The sequence below is a fragment of the Rhineura floridana genome, chromosome 7 (assembly GCF_030035675.1).
Source record: "Rhineura floridana isolate rRhiFlo1 chromosome 7, rRhiFlo1.hap2, whole genome shotgun sequence".
Taxonomy (NCBI): domain Eukaryota; kingdom Metazoa; phylum Chordata; class Lepidosauria; order Squamata; family Rhineuridae; genus Rhineura; species Rhineura floridana.
This window is the reverse complement of record NC_084486.1, coordinates 46,018,835-46,046,119: the sequence shown is the minus strand read 5'-3', so window position 1 is coordinate 46,046,119 and position 27,285 is coordinate 46,018,835. Positions and strand designations below refer to the sequence as shown.

At 43.9% G+C, this 27,285-nt stretch overlaps 1 protein-coding gene across 2 annotated transcripts in view; it reads right to left on the bottom strand.

Annotated features, from left to right (window-relative positions):
- FAS (Fas cell surface death receptor) overlaps positions 1-697 on the bottom strand; it is a 31,466-nt gene extending 30,769 nt beyond the window's left edge. Inside the window, exon 1 of one of the 2 annotated variants that reach the window (XM_061635428.1) lies at positions 461-697. Coding sequence is in view for 1 of the 2 variants with exons in the window: in XM_061635427.1 (XP_061491411.1) it covers positions 461-502 (42 nt within the window). In the remaining variant the exon portion in view is untranslated. The remainder of the gene's footprint in view (positions 1-460) is intronic. The other variant, XM_061635427.1, reaches the window with a different exon arrangement.
- Positions 698-27,285: the final 26,588 nt, after the last annotated feature.

The following is a 27,285-nucleotide window of genomic DNA, read 5'->3' as shown; positions in this document are numbered from 1 at the left end:
TTACTTCATCTGCCCTAGTCATCTGAAGGGGGGGGCAGCCTTGTGGTGGTCATTGTTGCACAGCTAGACTTGAGATAAGAAAAAGAATTTACTGTGCAGGCTACATCTGGTACTTTGTGTAATAACATTTTAATTTTTTTTAAAGAGGCTTTAACAATCTTTCCTGATGTGCAAATTTCTCTAAGTACATTCTCTACACTATGAAAGAAAACCCAAAGTATTTCTGTGTCAATTTACCATGCTGTTCAAAGCCCCAGCCAACCAAACCATTTTAGATACAGCTGTCAAACCTATTGCTGTCTAACTTCCACCTCTCATGTAGCCTTCATGGCAATCTGGGAAACAAGCAGACTGACAGAACTGTCATGAAGAAGAATACCCCACAGCCTAATAATGGGATTCTCTATGATTTCAGGAAAGTAATGTGTGCAAAAAAAAAAAATCCACAAAAAATACTTACAGCACACTGGATTACGATGTAGAGAAGAACTTTTTTGATCATGTTGTGTCAGGGCAGGCTGCCTCCAGTGAAATGAAAGTGATATGTGAGTTCCTCCTCCTTTTTGTCAGCAATGTAAACTTGACTTGAAGGGCAGGTGACACACATTCTGCCTTAAACAGTCTGTGCTATCACAAGACAGGGAAATTCCTTTCCACTGCAGCACTATGGACAGCTGTGCTCCCAAGACAATTTAAATATCTCAATTCAAATTCTGCTGTGTCATTCCTGCAGTGGGCAAAGTTATAAACAAAGGGATCCTTAAAGGAAGTACAGTATTTGTCGTTGTAGATAATATTACCTGCCCTTGCCACTAGATGTCATCCCTCAGCTCACAAAAAGTAAAGTATGTTATTTAAGATGGGAAAATTGGCCGTTGCCTCTGAAAGACTTTGTATAGAATCATCTCCACTCCGTTATTTCTGGTCTATGATATCATACATAAATTTGATATTGAGTGTTGGTGAAGAGGCAGGGTTCCACATCCATGAGGGAGAAGACGCTAAAAACAACAACAAAACACAGCTTACCTTAAAAATTCAAACTCTATTTAAACAATACTCTCCCAGAATATAGTTAGCTGCCATCTATACGAAAAACAAATGTTTGGAAGGGATGGTGAGAACTCAGGGGGAAAAGCTCACCTTGTTTCTGCAGAAAACATAATTCCATAGTTTGCTTAGGCAAGATAGTTTTGTGTTTACTGTTAGGTTTCATGATCAGGCAGACAGCAATGGAAAAAAGCATGTCATAGCTCCTCAGTAGACTACGGCAGAACCCATTGCCAGATCTCATGTCACAGTGAAAACTAGGGATGTTATGTCATCAAAGTTTGTCATTACTTCATAGCTCACCAATCTGGCATCTGTGGTAGGGTTGCCAGGTGCCTGGCCTGAGACTGATCCTGTACCTTTAGGGGAAGAGAAAGTCAGCCAAGTGCAGGTGTTCTTGCAACTCTGTAATGGGAAAAACCACAAGAAGGAATTCTCCCTTCCTCCTGCCCAACTTTTAAAGATACAGAAGACCTTTTGGTTGCCAGGCCCACCCTCCAAGAGGTCTTCTGTATCTTTAAAAGTTGTGCAGGAGGAAGGGAGAATTCCACATTGTGGTTTTTCCCATTACAATGTTGCAAGAACACCTGCACTTGGCTGACTTTCTCTTCTCCTAAAGATACAGGATCAGTCTCAGGCCAGGAACCTGGCAACCCTAATCTGTGGGTATATGTGTGCCACCAAAGGCCTTCCCTGCAAGGTCCCCTTTTCCCTGCTGAAATTAGGGCCACATCTACACTATGCATTTAATGCACTACGATAACACTTTAAACAACCATGGCTTCCTCCAAAGCATCCTGGGAACCAGTGGGGGCTGGTCCATAGGGTCTACTGGGGAACAGCCCTCCCAAAGAGAATGTCAAACAATTTTTAACCCCACCCTCCAAAAATAATCCACAGTTTTTCTTGTTCCACACACATTTTATACTTCTATTTAAACTCAGAGAAACTCTGCAAATATTTATGTCAGTCTACTGTTCTCTGGCCAATCAGCTCTCTGCATCACTCAGCCAATCGTATTCCAAAGTGTAGCTACAGCAAAGAGGTCCCTCTCCTTGGTCTGCTTGCTTGTCAGCCCTGTTAGAAAGCTTCTACTCCATCTGTGGTTAGGAGGCCTCTCAAACACAGCCACTATAGCACATTAGGGAGGAGTCTAACTGCTTCAGAATCACACATTGTTTCAGAATATGCTCAGACTTACGGAGACATTTCAGTGAGAGGAGTGGTGGTAAATTACTCTAAAACCAGTTTTTTTCATAGGCCAGACTGGGCCCGATTTATTATAGGGGACTAGAAAGGGAGAGGAGATTCTTCTTGGTAGCAAACTGTCCCCAAAAATGTTTGGCTAGCATCATAAGGAGGGGGGAGAAGCTGGTTTCTTCATGGGTCAAGTTGGGCCTTTTTATTGGTACGCAGGGTGGGGGAAAGAGGAGATTCTTGGTGGCGACCCACCCCCAAAAAATGTTTGGCTGGCATCATAAGTGAGTGAGAGGGAGATATAGTGTCTGGTTTCTTCATGGACTGGTATGATGTCCTTATATGTTAAAACCTGTAAATATGGTAAGTGCGGGTTTATTAAGGGATATATGGTAAGTGAATTGAATGAGAGCGGGGAATGCTGGAGAATGCTGGATGATGATTGGCTGAGTGTTTGAACGGCTGAAGGTATAAATAGGAGGATGACAATTGAGAGGGGGTCGGTTGGTGAGAGTTGTTGGATAGTCAAGTGGAGAGTTATTTGGATGGGTTGGTTGGCACAGTTCTGAGGGAGGGTTGGATTATATTTGGCTGATATTTAGACAGTATATATATGACCAGAAACATAAAGAGTGACACTATATGAAACCATATGCTTATTAAACATTCCTAAAGTAATCTTGTTATTTCCTGGTGTTATCAAATAAATACTTTTATTGGTTTACCAAAAGCCTGATCCTTGGCTGGGAATACACAGACCAGAAGGGCTGAAGGGAAACTGTATCATATGGTGGCAGCAGTGAAGGGAGATATTGTAACAATGTCAAGTATCCAGAGCAACCCAGGATTGTATGCTTTATAGACAAAGATACAAGGGGGTTGTGGACAGCAAGGGCACCCAGACACAAAGTAACAAGCTATAGAGAGACTGAGGTGAAGTCTCTAGCGGTATTGTTTACAGGGAGTGGCTGGTGGTGCTGCCTAGCAGTGGGATCTTGTGAGATCTGTGCTAGAGCAGAGTGACGAAAAAAACAAACGATGATCCTGACTGGTGGTGTCCTGAGGTGGTGCCTAGTGAAAGGCGGTAGCCACAAGCAGGTGGGAACCTGACAGGGGGAGCTAAAGGAGGGAACGTCACAACTGGACCTAGGGTTGCCAGGTTCTTGGCCTGAGACTGATCCTGTATCTTTAGGAGAAGAGAAAGTCAGCCAAGTGCAGGTGTTCTTGCAACTCTAATGGGAAAAACCACAAGGTGGAATTCTCCCTCCCCCCTTCACAACAAAGATACAGAAGACCTCTTGGTTGCCAAGTTGTGGAGGGGGGAGGGAGAAGTCCACCTGGTGGTTTTTCTCATTACAGAGTTGCAAGAACACCTGCACTTGCCTGACCTTCTCTTCTCCTAAAGATACAGGATCAGTCTCAGGCCATGGACCTGGCAACCCTAACTGGACCTAGACTGAACCTTTTTTATTGTCAGGATGGGAGAGGAGAAGCTTGGTGGCAAACTGCCCCAAGACTGCGCTGGGCCTTTTTGGTTTATTTTTATTTTTTTAAAGTATCTGAAAATTTGAAATGGGCTTATGGAAGATAATTAACCCCCATAGGGATAAGAACAAGAAATTAGTAGAATTATTTTAATTAAAACAAAAAGCTTAGGAATACTTTGAAAAAGGCCAGATGTTTATTTCCTTTCTGATCCTAGGATTGTCTTTCATGAAGGGGGCTGGGGGAGAAGAACGCAGGAGAGTAGTTGATAACACAGATATCCTGGCATTGGAGATTAGCAACCCTAACCCTAACCCATAGCAGTAGACCCCTGTTCCCTCACAGAGCTACAGTTTTCAGAATTCCCTAGGAAGAGGGATTGATTGTTAAACCACTTTGAAAACTGTAGTTCTCTGAGAGAAATAGGGTCTCCTAACAACTCCCAGCACTCTTAACAAACTACAGTTCCCGGGATTCTTTGGGGTAAGCCTTGATTTTTTAAAAGTATCACAGTGTTTTAAGTCTATAGTGCAGAAGGGGTCTTGGATGGAAAGAAAAATTGTTTCTAAAAACATCTTTGCAAACATCCTACATCTGCTCAGCTTGATCATGTGACCTCCAATGCCAGTGTAAATCAAGCTGGGGAAAATGGTGGTATAAGTAACAGCACACAATACCTCTATTTTTGCTGCTTTTATTTTCTTCCCACAGGGCTCTGCTGGCTGAGCTGGCATTCTTCCCTCCTAAGGGCTCCTGAATGGAGCTAGTATCTGGCATCCTTTAAACTGGCATAACTTCAGCCGGCTTATGTTATACTGGGTTCCTCAATGTAGGATTGCTCTCTTACTCTTAATGAAACTCTTGATTGTTGTGATCTATACGACCAGAACACCAGACTAAGGGCTCATACAGATGACTGTAAGATATGTGACATGATTGCTTTGTGTTTTCATTATTTTTCAGTTGTCCATATGACGCTGCGCGCTTTTGTGCATTTACGCGCTGTTCAATCCGCTCCTGCAATACCGCAAATCATGCAGTTTGCTTTTTTAAACCAGGAATCATCCGCTGTACCTTCAGGCGCTCGGATGCAATACCGCAGACTTTGCAGCTGTGGGTGTTTGATGGGCGGTTCCCTATATCCCTTCCTGCATTCTCAGCCAATCACGTATTTCCACTGTTGCACATGTGTGCAAATGTCCGGGGAAAGCCCGGGAAAAAGGAACCTATCAGAGCAATGGTGTGGTGTTGGGGGGGGGGGGCTGCAACTTCTACTGCGCAGATGGAAAAAAGCGCATTTGCGCAGAAGCAGCAACAGCGGTTAATTTTTAGCCAGCCTGCAAACTGGGCAGCCACTCAGGGTGAGATCTGCAATTGTGGTTGTTTGTAAATTTTTTCAAGGGAGAAAATATTTATCTTTGCCTAACCTCCACTTCCCACCCCTCACCCCCCGCCTGCATCAAATGCCCTCCTTGAACGTATTGGTCTTTGCCTCCAGGCATCCAGAGTCGAGGGAGAAGGGGGGAGAAGAGAAATAGAAGCTTTCCTCTTGGATTACAGACACTCACACACCCTTAGTCAATTTTGCTTTCCTGCCTGCAAGGCTACTCTCTTTGAGTCTTGTCAATTTCAACCACAGCCTGCAGGTTCTCTGCAGCCCAGCTGAGCTGAAAAGCATACAGTCGCTTTTGCAAAATATCTCAAATACAAGCAAAGAACCCACAGGAATTATTGGCATATAAGTGGTTTGCTAGAACGTCTCAGCCACCCGCAACCATAGAGACTGGTGGTCTACCTTCCTAGACATGACACATCGTTACTTGCTGTTTTGGAGAAATAAGTGGAATTGCAATCATGTGTATCTCCAGAAACGTTAAAGGTAGAAAAGCATACAGTTGGTTTTGCGAAATATCGCAAATACAAACAAACAAAAATACAGGAATTATAGGCATATAAGTGGTTTGCTTGTTTCTTTTATCAGAGGGAACACCGCAAAGCCTGTGCTGGTCGCTTCAGCGCAGATTGACACAGCAGCACGCAGGGCTGTTTGCCCTCATTCCCTGCCTGAGCCAAGAGTGGCCACCCATTGGGGGGGCTGTTTGCTTCCCTCAGGGGCAGCATTCCTGCCGCCGAGCCTCATAACGGTCCAGGGCTGAACCCTGCAGTGAATGATCCCAAGGTTTACGGGGGGATTCGCCCGGCGATTACAAGCGATGATCCCTTGCACTGCCCAAAATCCCCCTGGATGGTCAGGGGCACCTGGAAACACACACCCCGCCGGCCCGCGCTGCTCCAGAGTGATGAGCGACAAGGAACTCCATTACAGCCACTACTACCAAACCATCAGGAAATTCAAACTTTCGCGCTTGTACATTCAAGCGCATGTGCCTTGTTGTGCTTTGTTGCAAAGGGGGAGAGGAGCATAAGTCATATTTTTGAGGACCAATTGGCTGATGGGGGAAGTGTTATGGGCGGAGGTGGGAAAAAGCGAGAAGAAGTACGGGTCCTCTCGCTGCGTGTGTGGGCACAAAAAAAGTGTTTTTTTTAATTGGGAAAGAGTGAACAAACAGGCAAAGTGAGGACTGTCAGAAGAGGAATCGCATATGGAAAACGTGGATTATCCCGCTCCGTTTGGATGAGCCCTAAGTGGCTGTTTTGTCAGGTGAGTATATTTTCCTCGCTTTTTAGGTTAATAATCTTGATTATTTCTGGCTAGTATTTTATGTGATTAGTCATGAACAGATTTAAAGCTGTCTTGTTTCTGAGGTGTGTTATTTTTGACAGGGAAGGCTGGCTGATTTTCCAAGTGGCTGTCTGGCACAACTGGTGCTGGGAACGTCAATTCCCAGAAGCAAATAGAAAAAGACATGTGGCATGAACAGGACCATTAGCATGCATGTACTAACATTATGAGCCAATGAGAAAACTCAGAAACAAGTGAACTTTCCTCTGAGTACTTACTGAGAAAGGTTGAAAATACAAAGCCAATTTTGAACTGAGTTTAGCCATTGTTATGAAAGCATCAGATAGGTCACTCAGGTCATACTTTCCAAGCCAGCCTTTCCAACCCTAATGGAGATGGAACACCCACCTCTCCTTAATACTCGGGAAAGGGCCGTGGCTCTGTGGTAGAGCATGTGCTTTGCATGCAAAAGGTCCTAGGTTCAATCCCAGGAATCTCCAGGTAGGAATGGGAATATCCTTTATCTGAAAACCTGGAAGCTGCTGCCAGTCAGTGTAGGCTAATTGAGCTAGATGGAGCAAGGCTCTGTCTGACTCAGTATCGAGCAGCTTCCTATGTCCCTATGATTCAATCCCAACCTCCAATAGTCAGCCTAATTAAATCGTTCTTCTAACGCTTCTGAAAGTTGATCAAGCTCAGACATTGGCAAATCTCCCAAGCTCTGTAACTTTGTGGCAGAGACTGAGAACCAGAGCTTGGAAAAGTTACTTTTTTGAACTACAACTCCCATCAGCCCAATCCAGTGGCCATGCTGGCTGGGGCTGATGGGAGTTGTAGTTCAAAAAAGTAACTTTTCCAAGCTCTGCTGAGAACATCTCTCTGCACTTCGTTGCTATCTGAACATCAGCATAGAAATAATGTTGTTAAGGGGCAGTTCTTGATCAGTTTTTAGAAACTGGTGTTCATGTGATAGCATTGGGGTGATCCGAGGCCAACTGCTACCCTGCCAGTCTGGTGGGGAGTAGGATTGCTCCCTTACATAAGATAGACCTATTGAGATCGATGGACCTAAGTTAGTCATGTATATTACTTTCAATGGGTGTACTCTGAGTAGGACTATTGTTTAATACACCCTGAAGTCTTTAATATAAGTTGGGCTTCAGGCTACAGAACTTCAGCCTCTTCATGTAACCTGAAGCCATCCAACTTGAGTACCAATGAAGCCAATGCAGCTGAAGAACCTTGGAGAACCATTTTATCCTTAAATGGTCCCTTTGGGGATAAGTAGTAGATGGTTAGATCCAAAGATTACTGCCTACCATTACCCTGTAGCAGCTGGACAGAGACTAAAAGGGAGATGTGTTACACAGAATGTTATTTAATTTGTTTTACCGTATAACCATATGTTGAAAATTATCAGCACGTTGTCTGCAGTAGAATCAACATTTTTCCTCAAATAGTCCAAGCATTTCCTTAGACCAAAAAAGCACTTTGGCTTGATGCCTGAATATGCTCACAGCCAATCACTGCAGCATTAGCCTTAAATGTAAATGCATTTCTATCTCAGAGTATCTAGATTATTTTAGCCATGAGGCTTCCGTGAACAGTCAATGTTACAAAAAGAATCCTCTGCCTGGGCTTTCCCAGTTAGTGTGACCTTTGTATTGCACCTTTGCAAGCTCTGAGATAACTTTCCATCAGAAATGTAATGTATATTTAGTACTGATTTACTTAATAACACAAACATTCATTCATTGCTCTTGAACCTTGGCTCTCAGGGCAGCCAACAGCATAAGACCCAATATACAATACAGTATCAAGCAACATTAGCAGAATGCAGCAGCTGTTACAAAGTCTCGCACAATTTTTTTAAGAAACCAAACACAAGCAACTTTAAAAATATCCTGAGCAAATAAAACCATTTTCGCTTGCACCAAAAATGCAATAATGATAGCACCAAGCAAGTGTTTCTGGGAAGGAAGTTCTACACATGAAGTGTCCCAGCTGAGAAAAAAATGTAAATGTTCTGCCTTCAAGTCGATTCTGACTTATGGCGACCCTATGAATAGGGTTTTCATGAGGCTGAGAGGCAATGACTGGCCCAAGGTCACCCAGTGAGCTTCATGGCTATGTGGGGATTCAAACCGTGGTCTCCCAGGTCGTAGTCCAACACCTTAACCACTACACTACACTGGCACTCCCCCAGCTGAGAAAGCTCTGTCCTAATTTCAGATGGAGCACCTCTGATGCTGATCTTAATGGCTGGGCAAGCTCATCTGAGAGCAGGCAGTCCTTTAGTTCAAGGATCACGACTTATTTGAATATTACTGTTTGCTGTACTTTTTATCCCACTTTTCAGATGATTATTGTCTCCCAAAATGGCTCACACAATTTAAAAAAAAAAGAGAAGGAGGGAGCTGCCATCAGGCTGGCAAACTAAAAAGACAAGACACAGATGGAAAAGGGAGTGGAGGGAAAAGGTACTTGGAATGTGTGTCAGCTCTCTGTGTGGGTTCTAGGCAGACTTACATTGTATGGGCTGTTGGAGACCTGGTAAAGGCCTAATGGGAGATCTATAAACCCTACTGGAGGATATAGACTACCAACAGAAAGAAAGGCCGGTGTGGAGCCTCAGTTTTAAAAAATATACAGTATAAGCAAGAATATACACTGCTCAGCCACTACTTGATTCTTTTAAGTTAAGAAGGAGGCAATAAGAGATTATGGAGGAAAATGAAGCCTTAATCCACTATGGAGCAGGAATGGCTTGCCTGGTGGGGTGGAGCCACAGCAATAGCTTCCTGGCAGCAGCATCACTGCCACTTACTGGAAGTGAGAAAGGAAAAGTGGTAAAGTTGGGGCTGTGTAGGTGTTAGCAAAGTAACTTAAATAATGCAGATAACATTTTACTGAGCAAACTGAACAAGAACAGTGAATAATTTCAGGAGAGAGTTAGAGAGAGGGTTTGTTTTTCTTAGGCCTTGTACTTTGCAGGGAGACATACAACCAAACATACAGAGAAAAACTCCCCCAGAACTACACAGCCAATCAGAGCCCATGCTTTCTCACTAAAGATCATGCCACTCTGCCTAGTTGCTGAGCTTCCTTCACCACTACCATGTTCTTAGTTAGCTGGCTTACGGATAACAGAAGTAACCCTTCAAGTTACACAATGAATGATCTCTGATGTATTTCCAACAGTAGGTGCACTGGCAGGATTGCCAGATTGGCTCTGCCAGTGTACATGCAAAGCCCCAACCTCACCGCCACCTCACCCCTCTCTCTGTAAGAGGAGTAACACCCCTGCCAGGAAGCTACTATTCCAGCCTATGCCTGGAAATTTCATCCACTTTGGTGGTGGTGGTGGTTGTTATCATCATCTGCTCTTCACCAGCAGGTTCCCAGAGGAGGAAAATGTTATGGTCATTTTTAGATTCCTGATTATAGTGAATGGGGGAACACAAAGCTTTATTTTATACAGAATGGCTTGGAATCCAGTGAGAGCCAGTGTGGTGTAGAGGTTATAGTGTTGGCCTAGGACGTGGGAGGCCAGGGTTCAAATCTCTAATGGGCCATGAAGTTCAATGGGTGACCTTGGACCTGTTACTGTCTCTCAGCCTAACCTATCTCACAAGGTTGTTGTGAGTATAAAATCAGGAGGGAAATAATCATGTTTGTACACCACCTTGGAGGAGAATTAAATAAATAAATAAGTAAACCCAGAACACAGAGTGACTCAAAAACAGGCTGTAATTTTTTTTAAAAAAAGGATGTTTTGAAAGCTTTTTAAACAAATGTTTTTAAAGATGTTTTGTTTTAATGTATTTTAAAGTCTGTTTTTATGATGTTTTCAAGTGTTTTTAGTGCTTTTGTTTGCTGCCCTGGGCTCCTGCTAGGAGGAAAGGCAGGATATAAATCAAATAATAAATAAAATTAAAGTGGCAATGTAATTCTTAGCTATGCATACTAATGTAACCTTCCTAACTGAGCTGGGAATGGGAATGAAGGATACTTTCACTCATTCAATTAACTATTTGGAGATTAAGGAAGAGTAACAAGATTGCAGGGGCCAGAGGTGTCCCCTCTTTTCTTCTTCTCTTATGTCGGTTCATCTGCAGGCAAGCCCAGCCAATCAGGGACCATGTGCTCAGTGAGATGATGTAACTAAGAACAAACCAAATGAGTTAGATGAAGGGTAATGCTTCCTAGACTGATCAAACTCAGATATGATTTTAGGCAATCAGGGACATCAGCTCTCCTCTTGGCAAGCAAAGGATGACACAGCCTCTCTGGGAGGGATCAAAACCATGCTGCTTTCACTGGACTACATATGCCAGAGATGGGGATCATGTCTCCCTCCCATCAGCCCCAGTTAGCATGGCAAATAGTCAGGGATGATGGTAGTTTTAGTTCAACAACAGCTGGAAGGTCACAAGTTCCCCATCTGTAAGAAACAGGTGGCTATGGCCATTTAGGGAGTAGCAACCAGGCCCAGCACCAGTGTGTGACCAGATTGGGCCCTGGCTGAGGGCCCCTGTGACCCAGAGGGGCCCCTCCTTATGGTGGGAGGGTGGCGCTCCTGATCCATGGCATTGTGGAGTGGGAGCTCCCAGGCACACATACATTATACAGACAGTGTGGGCTTCAATAAGACCACCTGCCCTACTCACCTTGTGCATTAGTGTGTCAGTGTGCATGCCTGCCTGCCATCACTCATTATGGCAGTGGGGGCATTCCTAAGGGATTGATGCCCCCACTGCCATCTTGGCTGAAGGCAGCTGGCAAGCATACACATTGAAAAGAGAGGTAGGTGGGGCACCCAGGCCTATATAAGCCTTGTGGCTGGTATCGCTGGAGGGTGTTGGGTTGTATGACACTGTGGGCCTGGGGCAGGCTGGTGCTGAAGGGCCCAGTCACACCTGGGACTGGTCCTGGCAGCAGCTGAAATGTAGGCAGGACTGGCTGAAGACATTTTGCTGCCTGAAGCAAAGGGCAGGATGGTGCCCCCACCCTTTCACAGGTAGAAGCTGACCACACTGGCATTGAATCTTGCTTCAATGCTCGTGAGAGGATAGCGTAACCCATGACACCTGAGGGTGGAAGCAGACTGGTTTAGGAGACACAGGCAGACATACACACAGTGGTGGCCTTCGACACTTCACTGCTACTCCCTGCCAGCCACTCCCTGCCAGCTGAGGCAACTGCCTCATCCTGCTTAATGGTGGGGCCAAACCTGAGTATAGAAAAAGAGGGCTGGGGATCAGCAGTGGCTCATGAGAGGGGGGCAGGAGAGGGAACCGTATCCTCCTGCCAGTGGGAGCACTGACCTCATTAGGATGGGGCAGGACAAGGAGGCAGTGAAGTTGGAGGAGCTCACAGTTGACATCAGCAAGCACCACAGATGCATATGTATCTGCAGTAGGGTTGCCAGGTCCATGGCCTGAGACTGATCCTGTATCTTTAGGAGAAGAGAAAGTCAGCCAAGTGCAGGTGTTCTTGCAACACTGTAATGGGAAAAACCACAGGGTGGAATTCTGCCTTCCCCCTGCACAACTTTTAAAGATACAGAAGACCTCTTGGAGGCTGGGCCTGGCAACCAAGAGGTTTTCTGTATCTTTAAAAGTTGTGCAGGGGGAAAGGAGAATTCCATCTTGTGGTTTTTCCCATTACAGCATTGCAAGAACACCTGCACTTGGCTGACTTTCTCTTCTCCTAAAGATACAGGGTCAGTCTCAGGCCCTGAACCTGGCAACCCTAATCTGCAGAGCTGCCACCGCTGCTGCCCCAACCTCGCCCCATCCTCGCCCCATCCTCACTCGTGTGAGCACAGCGTTGTTACTGCTGGGAAGATGCCACTGCCTCCAGTGCCCTCCACCCACCATATGAGCCTCTGCTGGTAGGGATTGTGCTGTGGCAGTGCTCTCTTTGTAGTATCTCACAACACTGAAAATGCCTCCCCTTCCTGTTGCTGTAAGGGAGGGGTGTTTTCACAGAGTGAGAAAAATTGAGTGGCATCACTCTGACTTCAAATTGAAGATGAACTTCCTTTAGTTTCCACTTCCATTTTCTCTCTGTCTTGCTCTGTCTTGTCTACATTAAGTCTACAGCACAACTTAGGCTTTCTTCTTTGTTTTCAGAGAGGCTGTATTTGAGTCTGTCTATACACCTTTGATTCATGCTTTACAAACACACTAGACTATATGGCAGCTGCAATAAGTCAAGCTATTAGGAGAGTCTCTCCCTCTCCCTAACTATTCTGTGTCTCTTCTTTTAACCGTGTTTTAATAAGAGCCTCCATGACTTATGGTGAAGCAGCTGCATTTTGAAATCTTGCTTGCTTGCAAAATGACAGACACTTTCTAAATCAAAAGGGAGACAAAGATGTTTTTAGTAGGACCACCCAATTCAGCACAATGACCCTTGGATATGTACAGTCAACTTCCTTGCCTTATAAAGCAAAAGCATGTATGTATTTTCTCCCTTTAGAGGAGTGGAGCTGTTTTGCACCCAGCTTCATAACGCTGGGTGCCACTTTTAGAAGCTTATATTGATTGAAAAAGCATATTATTTTAGTAATTGTCATGTAAACTGTCAGTGTGATTATAATTATCATGATCATTTTAATCATCATGTAATAAAACTGCAGAAATGAGTCTGTCAGTCCAGTATGCATGCTTTAAATGTAAGTCACATTTCTTAGTCCTAACTCTGAGGCCCTGCTTAAGTGCCCACCTGTGAACACAGGGCCTTTTTGGTGATGGCCCCAGATTTGTAGTATTCAATTTTTACAAATTAAAAATTGTACAACTACAAATGAGAGATTAGGCAAGCCCCATACCTCAATATGCTTAAACAGGCTTTGAAGACTCATCTGTTTTCTGCTTCCTTTAGGGTTCAGTCTAAATAGGGTTGCAAACACACTCTCCCTCTCTGGTCTGTCAGTACTGCATTTTTGCTGGGCAGTTTTTGTCCTGGCTCTTTTATAAGATATTTACTCTTTTTTATGATTGGTTAATTTCTATGCTGCTTTGTGTGGAGTTTTTCTTAAAAGGCAGATTATTATTATTAATAATCACATTTATTATAATGTGTATTTATAGTTTATTAGTAGCAGCATTCCTCCTACTAATATATTATTAGTAATTATATGAACATTAATAGGATCACAGGCAGTGTGTGCACTCCTAGTTCTCAACAACATTTACTGTAATGTACTGCAATGACCCTTGCTACTACTAGAAAAGATTCCCTTCCAAAAGCTTCTGCAATACATCACAAAGTTTATTTGAAAGAAAGAACTACTTAAGTATAACACTGCTATGGGTAGTCGGTGGGGGGAATCAAGCACAGAAGATTTGGATGATATGCAAACCCTTGATGTTTTCATGAGAGAGTAATCAAGATGGCGACAGGGTAACAGCATTTGGATTTCGTTCCAGTTCTCTGTTCTCTGTTCTTTATTATTTTAATCAACTCAATAGCCATTCTGCTAGTTATCAATATTGATAAGAAACTCTATAGAAGACTTTCCCTGCTCTCAAAAACTCAAAAACTCCTTCATTTCTACTGCATTTCACTGTTTGAGCGGAGCCAAGATATGAGGAAGTGAAGAAGCAAGGATGTGTGGGAGCTGCCCGACTATTTATTAATTAAACTTTGACTGTAGCAAACAAAGTCCAATTTAACTCCTCAGATAATTTTAAGATAACTTTTATAACATTATGGTCTTGACAAGAAGCGAAAGGAGAGCTCTGGGAGACTTACCTCAAAGTTCTCAGATTATTAAGAAACAAAACAAGAAGACTATACAGAAGAAAAAGAATGCTATCAGCAAAGATAATTCTCAAGAGCCTCCGACAGCACTTTTACACCAAGCTGAGTTAAAGCCAGCAGATTTAAAGGGACAGTTGCAAATTACACAGTTTTGCACTACACCTAAGGAGAAGATCTATTTAAAGGAGCCCCAAAGTGCATCTCATACAACTAATACAAACTATGATTGGTCCATCACGAATATTTCTGATAAGAACTATAAAATCTTTTTTGATGAGAGAGCACCTAACCTGGCAGAGGAATTAGCTACTGCGGCTTTACTTTCCAATGAACATCTTTTACAATGTGCTAAAGCTGACTCCCAATTCTCCAACCCTACATCTACTTGGAACCCCATAGAAGCGGATACATTCAGCAACCCAGAAGAACGAAACAGCCACCCTCCACTTAGATCAAGTTCTCCTCTTGAAACAAAGAGCCAGTTCAGAAAATTGAACGCATTTCCTACTCCATGTAAGGTGACTGACTCAACCGAAGGAAAACCTCAGACAGAGGAAGAGGCCGACTTGAAAAGTACACAGGCAACTCCAACTAATATACCAGAAGAAATTGGACCAACGATTACAGGTTGGCTCCTTATGCTTGCTTTCGATTTGGATGCAATGAAGAACTCTCTTGAAGAAACTAATCGTCTTTTAACAGCGGTTCTTAATATACTGAACATCAAAGAGAGATCAGTATCAACCTTTACCACCAGTCCCTCTAGCAAGAAACAAATAGGGGACAACAGTGATTCAAAAAAAATTAATTCAGCTCCAATGAACTTAAAAAACAAGCGCAAGCCGACAAAAAACAAAAATAAAATAAAAAAATCAAGTAATGTCAAAAGTTATAAGAATCGTAAAGAAAGGAAAATGAATTTTAAGAAACTTTTCAAGCTCCTGGAACAAAATACAACGGCAAATAATCAAAAAAGTGCTGGTCTTCTGCCTCGAAAGAATGGTAAGAAGGATAAGACAAATCCAACTGTTAGTCTCCCCAAAGGAAATAACGCTTCTCAGGACTTAGCTCCAAATTTTCAGATCACGGCCCAACCAACAAATAATGACTCTTTTAATATCTCTATGAGCTTCCAAAATGGTGCTCGTGACCCCTCAGAATATCTTCAAGACCCTTGGACTGATATTTTGTTGAGATAATCACCAGTACAGACTCAGATGAGTAATCATTGGACATTAGTTTTAGATCCACATCAGTTAGTTTTTGAAAACTTCCCTGAACCGTGGGGCTGCCTGCAACAACAGCGTATCGCGCACTTTTGCGACCTATTACAACCAAGGGTATCAATATGTCCTAATTATGTAGTACAGATAAGATATCTGTATTACAATGGACACAAAGCTCGGGCTGTGGTCCGATTCTCTTCCCAAACTGTAGCAAATAAGATACTAGCAGCTAGATCAACCTTAGTCATTTTTGGTATTAATATTTTAAGATATTTTGAAAACAAAGGCCCTCCCTTACCCCTTTTCCCAAACTCATCTCTTCAATTAATTTCACCCAATGTCAGAATTTCACATAGACTTTATTGCCCGAAGGCTGTTGCACCAGTCTCATATGAGCCCCTAATTACTTTTAAAACTGAAAGAGAAGATCACTCTTCTACCCAGGACCTATATTCCTCGTCACATGGGAAACATAAACCTTTTATTTATGAAGAGCTTTCATTACTTGATACATTTGGCGCTTTACCACAATCATCCCAAAAGGAGATAATTACTAGATTAGACTTCTTAAAAAAGTGTCTTACTGAATTAAGGCTACAGAATGTAAAATCAACCCACTCGGAAATGTCAAAGCTAATAACAACTCCGAAATCACTGGTAAAGCCATTAAAACCAACTCAATATAGATCGATGGATGGTCCATTGGGAATTCAATATGACAGTGATATACCAAATCAGATTGCCCCAATCGGATCAAACGAGAGGGGTATAGCGGAAAATCTTTCCCCTCCTCCTAGTTACTTTGATAATAATTTGGAAAACTCCCCTCGATATGAACTCGCTAGACATGCGAAAATTGATCCCCTGGGTAAGTGGGAAAGCATGTGCTTTTTGGAGGCACATGAACTAGGGACATTAACCCTTCCTCTAGAACTTAGGGAGGTGGAACCTCTACATAACAGCCAGCCAGGTGCTTTTTGGCCCTATAAGCGGCTTGACCCCTCAAACGGCAGTATAGCCCATCCATTTCTGTTTGACGAGATTACGGCCTTGTGACAGATTCCCATCTTATCATGGAATGTCAATGGATGGGCAAATAAGAAAGATGACTTAGATTTTCTAGATTTTTTGAGCAAATATAAAATTATTTGCTTACAAGAAACTTGGATCACCTCTGCTGAAGATCATCTCCTTCCTAACTACCAATCTTTCTTAATGCCGGCCGTAAAACCCTCAGGGAAAGGCCGCCCAAAAGGAGGCCTAGTAACCTTAATATCAAGTATGTACTCATCCAAAGTAAACATTTTACCAACCCCTTTATCTCATACAATATTGGCTCTCAGGATTAGGGATATAATGGATGAGAACCTGATTTGCATTAACGTCTATATTCCTCCAACAGATGCTTTAGCATTAGAGGATAACAATGTGTGGGGTAAACTGAATGAAATCCTTAACCAGTTAGAAGATCTATATCCAAATGACTCCCTCCTTTTAAGTGGGGATTTTAATGCTAGAATTGGGAACCCACGGCAGATTAGCATCAATGCATCGAACTGGGCTCCAGAGGGTCAAAATACTAATCAATTTAGATCTCTTCAAGACCATAAGACAAATAAACAGGGCCCGCTCCTATTAGAATTAGTGTCAGCACACTCTTTAGAAATACTAAATGGTTCTCCAGTAGATTCCTCCCATGGCTCTGCTACCTATAGATCTATTCTGGGGACAAGTTTAATTGATTACATGATAACATCTCAAACATTGCTGTCAGCTATAGCCGATTTCAAGGTCGTATATAGACCTGAGAGTGATCATTTCCCTCTTCAATTAAATCTAATGCATTTTAATTCTGTTAAGTTTCCATCACCCCACACGGAATCCCCTAGTCCATTGAAAAGGATTCTCTGGTCTGAGAATAGGAAGAATCAGATAGCATTCCAACTTAGCTCTAATCCATATCAACTGATACACCAGGGAATATTAGATGGAACACTCGATCCAATATTGGCATTTCAGGACATTCTTTCTTTGCTAAAACCCTTCCTGACTCGGAAACCGCCAGTAACAAATAGATCATATTCACGCATAACATGGTACGATCAGGAATGTAGAGCGGTAAAAAGAAAACTTAAACACCATCTACGGCTAGTACTCAAAAATCCAAGTGACCAAGCCTATGTAAATTTTTTCAAAACTACCAAGGTTAAGTATAGAAATTTGCTGAGACAAAAAAAACTAGATTTTGCTATCTATCGATGGCAGAGATTAGCTGAAGCGGTCTCGGCAAAACAAGAGCGTCTTTTTTGGCAGCTAGCTAATCTAGGAATGGGATCATTTAGCCACATTATAACACAGCAAATTACATCTTCTGACTGGTTCAGTCACTTTGAGAGACTATACTCTCTTCTCTCACCCCCTCAAACTACATCTTTGGATTTAACTATCTCGTCCTTACCACAGTGGCCCCCTGTAACCATCGAAGAAATCTCAGTTTTAATAAATTCGTTAAAAAAAGGGAAATCTCCAGGCAATGATTTTCTGCCTCCGGAAATGTTTAAACATTTTCCTGAATGGTGGGCCCCCATTTTAGCTGTTATGTTTACCAGAATCAATGATTCTGGTATAATCCCGGAGGGTTGGAGATGGAGTATTATAGTCCCAATATATATAAAAAAATGACCCGGTGGATCCATCCAACTATCGCCCAATCAGTCTATTGAATGTGACAACCAAATTGTACAGCAAATACCTCCTGCAAAAGCTAGAGCAGTGGGCCGACTTAAATCATCTAATACCCCCAGAACAGATTGGGTTCAGGAGAGGGTCTTCTCCAATTGACCACTGCCAAACTTTGAACTTTTTGGCAAACCAGACCATAACAGGCCCCACTAAACATCTTTATGCGGCATTTGCAGATCTATCCGCAGCTTTCGATTCTGTGGATAGGCATAGACTGTGGACAAAATTATACAATATGAAAATAGATTGTCGACTTTTGTATTTAATCAAAGCCCTATACACTGATACTGTAGCTCAGGTGAGAGTAAACCGTCAGGGGAATTTGTCGTCTCCAATTGTAGTTGAGAGGGGTGTCAAGCAGGGATGCCCTCTCACCCCTTTATTGTTTAATCTTTTTTTAACTAACATAATTGCTGATCTATCGGATCCCCAATATTTTCTTCCCTCCATCGGCCACAGGAAGATCTCTGCATTATTTTATGCAGATGATATGGTTCTCCTCTCTTTAATACCAATCAGTCTGAGAAAACAGATGAGAAGACTACACGCTCTATGTAACCATGAGAGGCTTAACATAAATTACCAGAAGACAAAAGTTTTAGTCTTCGGGAAAGGACCGGTGAGCCATAGATGGCTGATAGGTAAGCACCAACTAGAGCAGTGCCATACTTTTAAATATTTGGGGGTGATTTTTTCGGACACCCTCTGCTGGAAACCTCACTGGCTATCGACTAAGCAACTAGCAATAAGAACAGTGGGTGCAATTTTAAAAATTTTCCGCACCAGCGGTGGATATTTAATTCTTCCGGCTCTTAAAATCTTCGAGGCCAAAGTAGTTTCCCAGATTCTGTATGGCACACCGATATGGGGATGGGATGATAAAGCAGTTTTGGCCCTTGAGACAATTCAAACTAATTTCTTGAGGCGCCTTTTGTCGCAGCCCCAAGGAACTCCTGCGGCAATGCTTCGTGCGGAGACAGGTTTACCATCGCTAGGTGCTTGTATTCATTTAACGCTGTTAAAATTTATAAGATCTTCTATGTTACAGAAAGGTAGGGAATTATTAAATTTATGCCTAAATCACCCATATTCACAAATTATTTGGGGTGTTAAAATTGAAGCCATATTACACAGATACCATATAACGATACAATAATTTAATTTAATAGATTCACAGAAAAGCCTTAGAGCAAAGATGTTTCAACACTCCAAATACTTAGATCGTTTGTCCCTTCTCAATTGCAGAACTGCCCCCTGGTATTGGCGTTTCAAGCAAGACCACACATGCTCCTCTTATCTTCTTCAGACACTACCTGTGCACCTTAGGCATGCATTTACGGCAATCCGTTTTTTTACTCTCCCCAACTCAGAAAGGGAGGGAAGAATATTAAACATTCCTAAGGATCAAAGAAAATGTATTTGCGGCTATAATGGGGCAGAGGACCTTCCACACATAATTTTAAATTGCCCAATATACCAGATCCCTAGAGCAAAACTGCTATGGAAGTGGTTTGACATTGGCGGGACGAGCACGGAAGTAGACAAAATATTCCTCTTACTCTCTGACTTAAATCCAGAGATTACTCATGACGTCTCTCTCTTTGCACTAGCGGTTCAAAAATTAAGAGCTAAATTTGTTTTAGAATTACAAACAAGATAGCAGCCTATATTTAATTCTTATTGGATTGTTACCATGTGAGAGCTTACTAGATTTGGCACAATTCAACGTTTTTAAATTTTACATGATTTATATATACATATACTTTTAATACTTTTAAAATTATTAATATATATTAAATGTTTGGTATTGTATCTTGTGTTGGCCTATGGCCCTACAATAAACTTGATGATGATGATGATGATGTTTTCATAGTATTGATAACCCTTTGTGGGTGAGGTGGAGCATGAGAAGTCATATTCATTTGCTATCAAGTGTGGATGAGGGGCCCTTGCCTTGTGTAATAGGGTTTCTATAATAATAATAATAATAATAATAATAATAATAATAATAATAATAATAATAATAATAATAATAATAAAATTTTATTTCTTGGTCACCTATCTGGCCGGGTCAGCGGCCACTCTAGGCGACGTACAATTAAAATTGAATACAACAATAAAATAAACATAGAAATCAGAACATTCAATCTAAAATTAATCTAAAACCATACACCACTGTATCAAGATAAGATTAATCTACTCCGGGGATCTTATAGGCCTGCCTGAATAGCCAGGTCTTCAAGGCTCGACGAAAACTTGGCAGGGAGGGGCCATGGCGGAGATCATAGGGCAAAGAATTCCAGAGGGTGGGGGCCACAATCGCAAATGCCCTCTCTCTGGTCCGCACCAGCCTAGCTGTTTTAACTGGTGGGACTGAGAGAAGGTCTTGAGTGGCTGATCTTGTCAGGCGGCATATTTGGTGATGTTGGAGGTGCTCCTTTAGATAAACTGGGCTGAAACCGTATAGGGCTTTAAAGGTTAATACCAACACCTTGAATTGGGCCCGGTAAGCAACTGGTAACCAGTGTAGGTCTTCTAGCACCAGAGTGATATGATCACGGCGACGGCTGTTCTTAATCAAATGAGCTGCCACATTCTGTACCAGCTGTAGTTTCCGGACCGTTTTCAAGGGTAACCCAGCGTAGAGCGCATTACAGTAGTCTAAGCGAGAGGAGACCAGGGCATGAACCACTCGCAGGAGAAGATGGGTAGGAAGGTAGGGTCGCATCCTCTGTATCAGATGTAATTGATACCAAGCTGCCTGGCTCACTGCCAAAACCTGAGCCTCCATGGACAGCTGGGAGTCAAGAATGACCCCGAGGCTACGGACCTGGTCCTTCAGGAGCAATTTCACCCCGTTAAGCACCAGGTCTATATCTCCCAACCTTCCTTTATCCCCTATGAGCAGCACCTCGGTCTTGTCAGGGTTTAGTTTCAGCCTATTACCTCCCATCCATTCACTTACGGATTCCAGGCACTTGGAAATGGTATCCACAGCCAACTCTGGTGAGGACTTGAACGAGAGATAGAGCTGGGTGTCATCCGCATATTGGTGACACCGCAGCCCAAATCTCCTGATGATGGCTCCCAGCGGCTTTACATAGATGTTAAATAGCATGGGGGAGAGGATAGAACCCTGTGGCACACCACAATTGAGAGGCCAAGGGTCTGAAACCTCATCCCCCAACGCTACCCGTTGATGCCTGCCTGAGAGATAGGAACGGAACCACCGTAGAACAGTGCCCCCTATTCCCATTCCCTCCAGGCGATCCAGGAGGATACCGTGGTTGACGGTATCAAAAGCCGCTGAGAGATCCAGGAGGACGAGGAAGGCATATTCTCCCCTATCCAACGCCCTCCTTAAATCATCCACCAGTGCGACCAAGGCTGTTTCAGTTCCATGTCCAGTCCTGAAGCCCGATTGGAACGGATCTAAATAATCTGCTTCCTCCAAGTGTGTCTGTAACTGTTTGGCCACCACTCGCTCGATCACCTTGCCCAAGAATGGTAAGTTAGAGACTGGGCAGAAGTTGTTCAACTCTTGGGTATCCAAGGAGGGCTTTTTCAGAATGGGCTTTATTACCGCCTCCTTGAGGGCTAATGGCATTGCACCTTCTTCCAAGGAAGCATTCACCACTGCCATGATCCCTTCACCCAGTTTCTCTTTACAGCTCATAATAAGCCATGTGGGGCAAGGATCAAGCAGACAAGTGGTCGGCCTTACAGTAGAGAGCACCTTGTCCACTTCCTCAGAGGGAAGAGGCTGAAACCGATCCCACTTGACCAGAATGCAACTGGCCGACTCTGGCCCACTTCCTGTATCCACGGCATATGGAATCGTACTCTTCAGGCGATCAATTTTATCAGCAAAGTGTTGAGCAAATGCGTCACAGGAGGCTTTAGAATGTTCCATGGGTTCCTGCGCAACTGGACCGACCAGGCTGCGGACCACTTGGAACAACCTCCTGGGACAACACTCTGCGGACGCAATAGAGGTGGCAAAGAAATCCCTCTTTGCTGCCTTTGTTGCCACTTGGTAGGCCGCTATTGCTGCTCTAACCAGTGTCCGGTCGTCCTCGGAGTGAGATTCCCGCCACCGGCGCTCTAGTCGTCTCACCTCCTGTCTCAGACCCGGCAACCGTGGTGTGTACCAGGGTGCAATCTGAGTTCTATTCAGGGGGAGAGGACGTTTCGGAGCCACCCGGTCTACTGCCCCGGTGAGCTCCCTATTCCACTCCATCACCAGGGTTTCAATTGGGCGACCTTCAGGGAACTCCAAATCCCCCAGCGCCTTCAGGAATCCCTTGGGCTCCATCAGGCGTCTGGGACGGACCATCCTAATAGGTACCTGACCCCTGCGGAGGGTGTGCGGCATTGAGAAGTCTATGTTTACCAAATAGTGATCTGACCATGACACGGGGTTAAGAGAAACAGCCCCCATCTTCAGAGCACTCCCTCCCCCTCCCGAGACAAACACAAGGTCAAGAGCATGACCGGCTACATGGGTGGGCTCCATATTACTAAGGTGCAGTTTCCAGGAAGCCATGGTTTCCATGAAATCCCGAGGAGCTCCTATGAGAGCCGCCTCGGCGTGCAGGTTAAAATCCCCCAAAACCAATATGCTGGGGCAAAGGACCCACACAGCCGAGACAACCTCGAGCACCTCGGTCAGGGAGTCTGCTGTGCAGCGGGGTGGGTGGTACACAAGCAGAATCCTTAAACTGCCCTTTGGGCCCAACCTCCAGTACATGCAGTCAACAAACTTGGTCTCGTGGAGAGGTGGTCTGGCAAAAATCAAAGACTCCCGATAGATAACTGCCACTCCCCCTCCCCGCCTACCAACCCTCGGCTGCTGTGCGTACTGGAAACCGGCTGGACACATGGCCTCAAGTACAGGAGCTGAGGCCTCATCCAGCCAGGTCTCCGTAATACACATCAGGTCTGCGTTCTCATCCACGAACATATCGTGGATGAGTGTTGTTTTCTGTACCACAGACCTGGCATTACACAACAGCAGTCGAAGGTTGGATGGAGTCACGCATCCCCCAGTTGTCTTCTGGCTATGAACAGGCCCGGAACAGGGAATGGATATTAAGCATCTATCCCTTGTTCCCCTAAACTGGCATGGCCTGCCACCCACACCTTTCCAACATCTGCCGCCTAGCCTCTTAATATTGTGGCTACCCACCCTCTCCACTGTAGCCCTTTCCATGAGAAGATAGAAAGAAAATAATGTTGTTCGTGTCGTTCTGTGTGTGACCTAAAATGTCCTTGCACAATTAGCATTCTGAATCAGGTTTCTGCACGTAAAAGAAATTATTTGGATGCAGCTAGATTATCCATTCATGATGAAAATGGTTCATTAGCCCAACTCCCCATGCAGAAAAGAACCTCTGAATCCCATGCTATAGGGATACATACCATACCAGATGTTTCTGATGAATATGCCATAGTTCTCATGATCAGTAGACAATCCAATCTTGGGTTGGGAGAACAGCTTGTTCTTGATGGGGTTGCTCTCTCTCTCTCACTCTCTCTCTGAAGGATCATGTCGATAGCTTTGGAGTGCTTCTGGATCTGGCATTTCTTCTGGATGCTCAGATGACTGATAGGGCCTTTAGTACCTTTGCTCCAGGCTCAACATAAGCAGTCGGCATCGACAAAGCCTCTAATGGCTCGGAAGGGCCTCTTACTGGCCTAACATGTATGGGCCACCTTGCCACCCTCCTTGCTAGGTCCCTAGGTGACCCTTTTAGCACTGGGCAGAGCAGGAGGCAAAATCCCATCCATAGTTGCCACTCATTATTTTAATTTGCCCAAAACCTATGGCATCAACAGCAGAGGAGGGGAGCTCAGCCACATCAGATGTGGGTGTGTTGAGGGCCCCATTGATGGCACTGTGCCGAGGGCCTCCCAGACTCTGACACCAGCCCTGCTTTGCCAGTTTCAACTGGTATACCAGCTGCATCCCTTCCTTAAGGAGATGGATCTGGCTACAGTGATGCTTGACTTTCTTCCCATTTAAATCTGCATTCCAATAAGGGATGCAAAAGAAGATTTCAAGGAAGATAATGCTAAGAACACTGACCAAAATTTAAGCATTCTTTAAATACATTAAAAGCAGAAAACTGGCTAGTGAGGCTGCTGTACCTTTGGATGTCAAGGGGGTAAAAGATATGCTAAAGGAAAAAATGAGGTTGCAGAGAAGCTGAATGAATTCTTTGCATCCCACTTCATTGTAGAAGATGGAGGGCAGATCCATGTGCCTGAACAAATCTTTTCAGCAAGGGAACTGAGGTAAATAGCAAGGACAAGAGGTCAAGTTCTAGGACTTACAGACAAATTTAAAATGAGCAAATCACTGGGTTCAGATGGCATCCACCTGAAAGTTCTCAAAGAATTCAAATGTTAATTGATCTTCGAACAAAAAATTTGTAACTTGTTCCTAAGATCGGCTTCTGCATTTGCAGACTAGAAAGCCACCAATGCAACACGAATGTCTTCATTGAGGGGGGATCTGGAAAAATGCAACTTGGTTAGTTTAATGCCTGTTCCAGGAAAACTGGTGGAAAACATTATTAAAGGTAAAATTACTAAACATATTAAAGGACAACTCTTGCTGTGGGTTCCACAAAAGTAAGTCCTATCTCGCCAACCTTTTAGACTTCTTTGGGTGTGTCATAAGGATATGGATAGGGATGGTCTTGTGTACTTTGGACTTTCAAAAAGGTTTTGATACAGTCCCTCACCAAAGACTCTTGAATAAGCTTAGCAGTCATGGGATAAGGTTCAAGTCCTCTTATGGATCAGTAACTGGTTAAAGAAAAGGAAACAGAGAGTAGGAATAAGTGGATAGCTCTCACAATGGGGGGATGTAAGAAGTGTGAGGATCTGTATTGTGACAAGTACTTCTTAATGTTCGTAAATGATACAGAGTTAAGAGGTGAGCAGTGAGGTATGTGGCCAGGTTTGCTGATGACACCCAATTATTCAAGTTGGTAAAACAAAAAGGGATTGCAAGAAGCTCCAAAAGGATCTCTCCAAATTGGTAAATGGGTATTAAAATGGCAAATTCAGCTCAATGTAAGCAAGTGTAAAAGGATGCTCATTGGGACAAAAGAATCCTAACTTCAAATATATATCAATGAAGTATGAACTGACAGTTACTGATGAGAAAGCAATCTTGGGTTCTTGGTAGATGGCTCAATGAAAATGTCAACCCAGTGTGAATTAAAAAGGTGAATTCTGTGTTAAGGATCATTAGCAAAGGAACTGAAAATAAATTTGCCAATATAATCTTGGTTGCTCTTTTCTCAACATCTTTGACTTTGTCCCATGGCGTGACAGTGGGGACAGGGCACAGGTGGGCTATCCAGTGCAGGCCAAGGCGGCAGCACAGGGCATGCAGGTCATGGAGGGGGAGGCTGTAGTGGTGGCGGAGGATATGCAGGTCATAGAGGCAAAGGATGCCGCAGAGGCGATAGTGGATGTGAAAGTTTTGGCCTGGGACTTGGTGGGTGGGTGGAAGGGAAGCTAGTGGGAGATTTGGTGATCCGGGGGGCAGGTGAAACTTTGGCAACCTGTGGGGGAAGTGGGGGGCGCTTAAGCAACCTGAGGGTGATGGGGGGCTTTGGTGACCCATGGGGGGAAGGGGGCTGTGATGACAAATCGAGGAGGAAGGGGGGAGCTTTGCTGACCCATTGGGTAAAGGGGAGATTCAGCGACCTATGGGGAGGGGGAGTTTTGGCAACAGTAGATGGGGGTTGGTGAGCGAAGTGAGCAGGAGCAGCAACCCCCAATGTGTAAATAAATGTTTTATGGATTGGTTGATTTCATTTATATGCTGCCTTATAACCAAGTTCCACAAGAATAAAAGCAAAATAAAACAGCTCAGCAATAAAACATACGAAAGGCGCATCAAAACAAGTGGCAAAGGTAAAACAGATAAGCATATAAAGATAAAGATATTCAAAATATTCTTGACATAAAGATTTAGGGTGCAATCCACCAGGCTCAGGGGAAACAGGATGTGGCACCGGCAGAATCACACCCCCAGCACAGCTGTGGTGCAGCTGGAGAACTTTGCCACTGCCCGGGTGCAGCAGGGGCCCAGCTGGCTCAGCCAAGACCGGTGCAAGTGGAGCTGGTGGAAGGCCTGAAAAAAGGAGTGTTCTGGGGGGGGGGGTGTTGGGGCAGAACCAAGGGGAGGGGGACTTAAATACCACGTCCTGAGCCCATTTGGCTTGGTCCTGCAGTCCCCACTATTGGCAGTCAATGCATTGGGAAAAGACATGGCAGAAGAAAACGACTTTCTTTTCCTTCTGCAAAGTTCTGCCAGCACAAACAGCATCCTTCCTTCCCAGTGGCTCCTGAACGGAGATGGCCCCTTACCCGCCTTCTCTTCTGCCAGCCTCCACTAAGTTGGACTGCTCTCCAGTCTCCAGTCCCATGCTGGGGAAAACTATTCCAGCCCAAATTCAGCAGGCATCCTCGCATTTAACTTTCAGACGTGTCTTGAAGACTCTTTTGTGCTGTCAGGCCTATGCAGCTGTTTAAAATGTTTTTTCTTTTTTAAGTAGCCAGTCATTTTAATAACTGATTTGTATTGCTTTTCAATGTTTTTATGCTGCTGTGCACCACCTTGATGTTTTGGGAGAGAGCAGTATAGAAATACTTTTATAAATAAATATGATTGCAGTAGGCTTCATAAAAGAAAACAACCATGCCTTTAATAGTACAATACAGGGGAGGGGAACTTGTGGCCCACCAGGCCCAGCCAGCATGGCCAGTGGTCAGGGATGATGGGAGTTGTATTCCAACAGCACCTGGAAGGCCACAGGCTTCTGACCCCTGGGTATAATCCTAGGTATGTTATTCAGAAGAAAGGTCCTCCATGCTCAATAGGACTTATGCCCAGGTTAATATGTACAGGATCGCAGATGGGAGGCATTCTCAGATTTAGAATTTATGAAATGGTTGCATCCTGTGTTTTTGGATAGGTGTAGAAATGGGAGAGAAATTTCATTCAGTTCATATTTAAAGGCAAACCTTAATTCACTTTCTGAAACTATGTGAACCAAAACACAGCCATCCTTGGTAATTTGACTTTCTCTGACATTTGCAATGCAG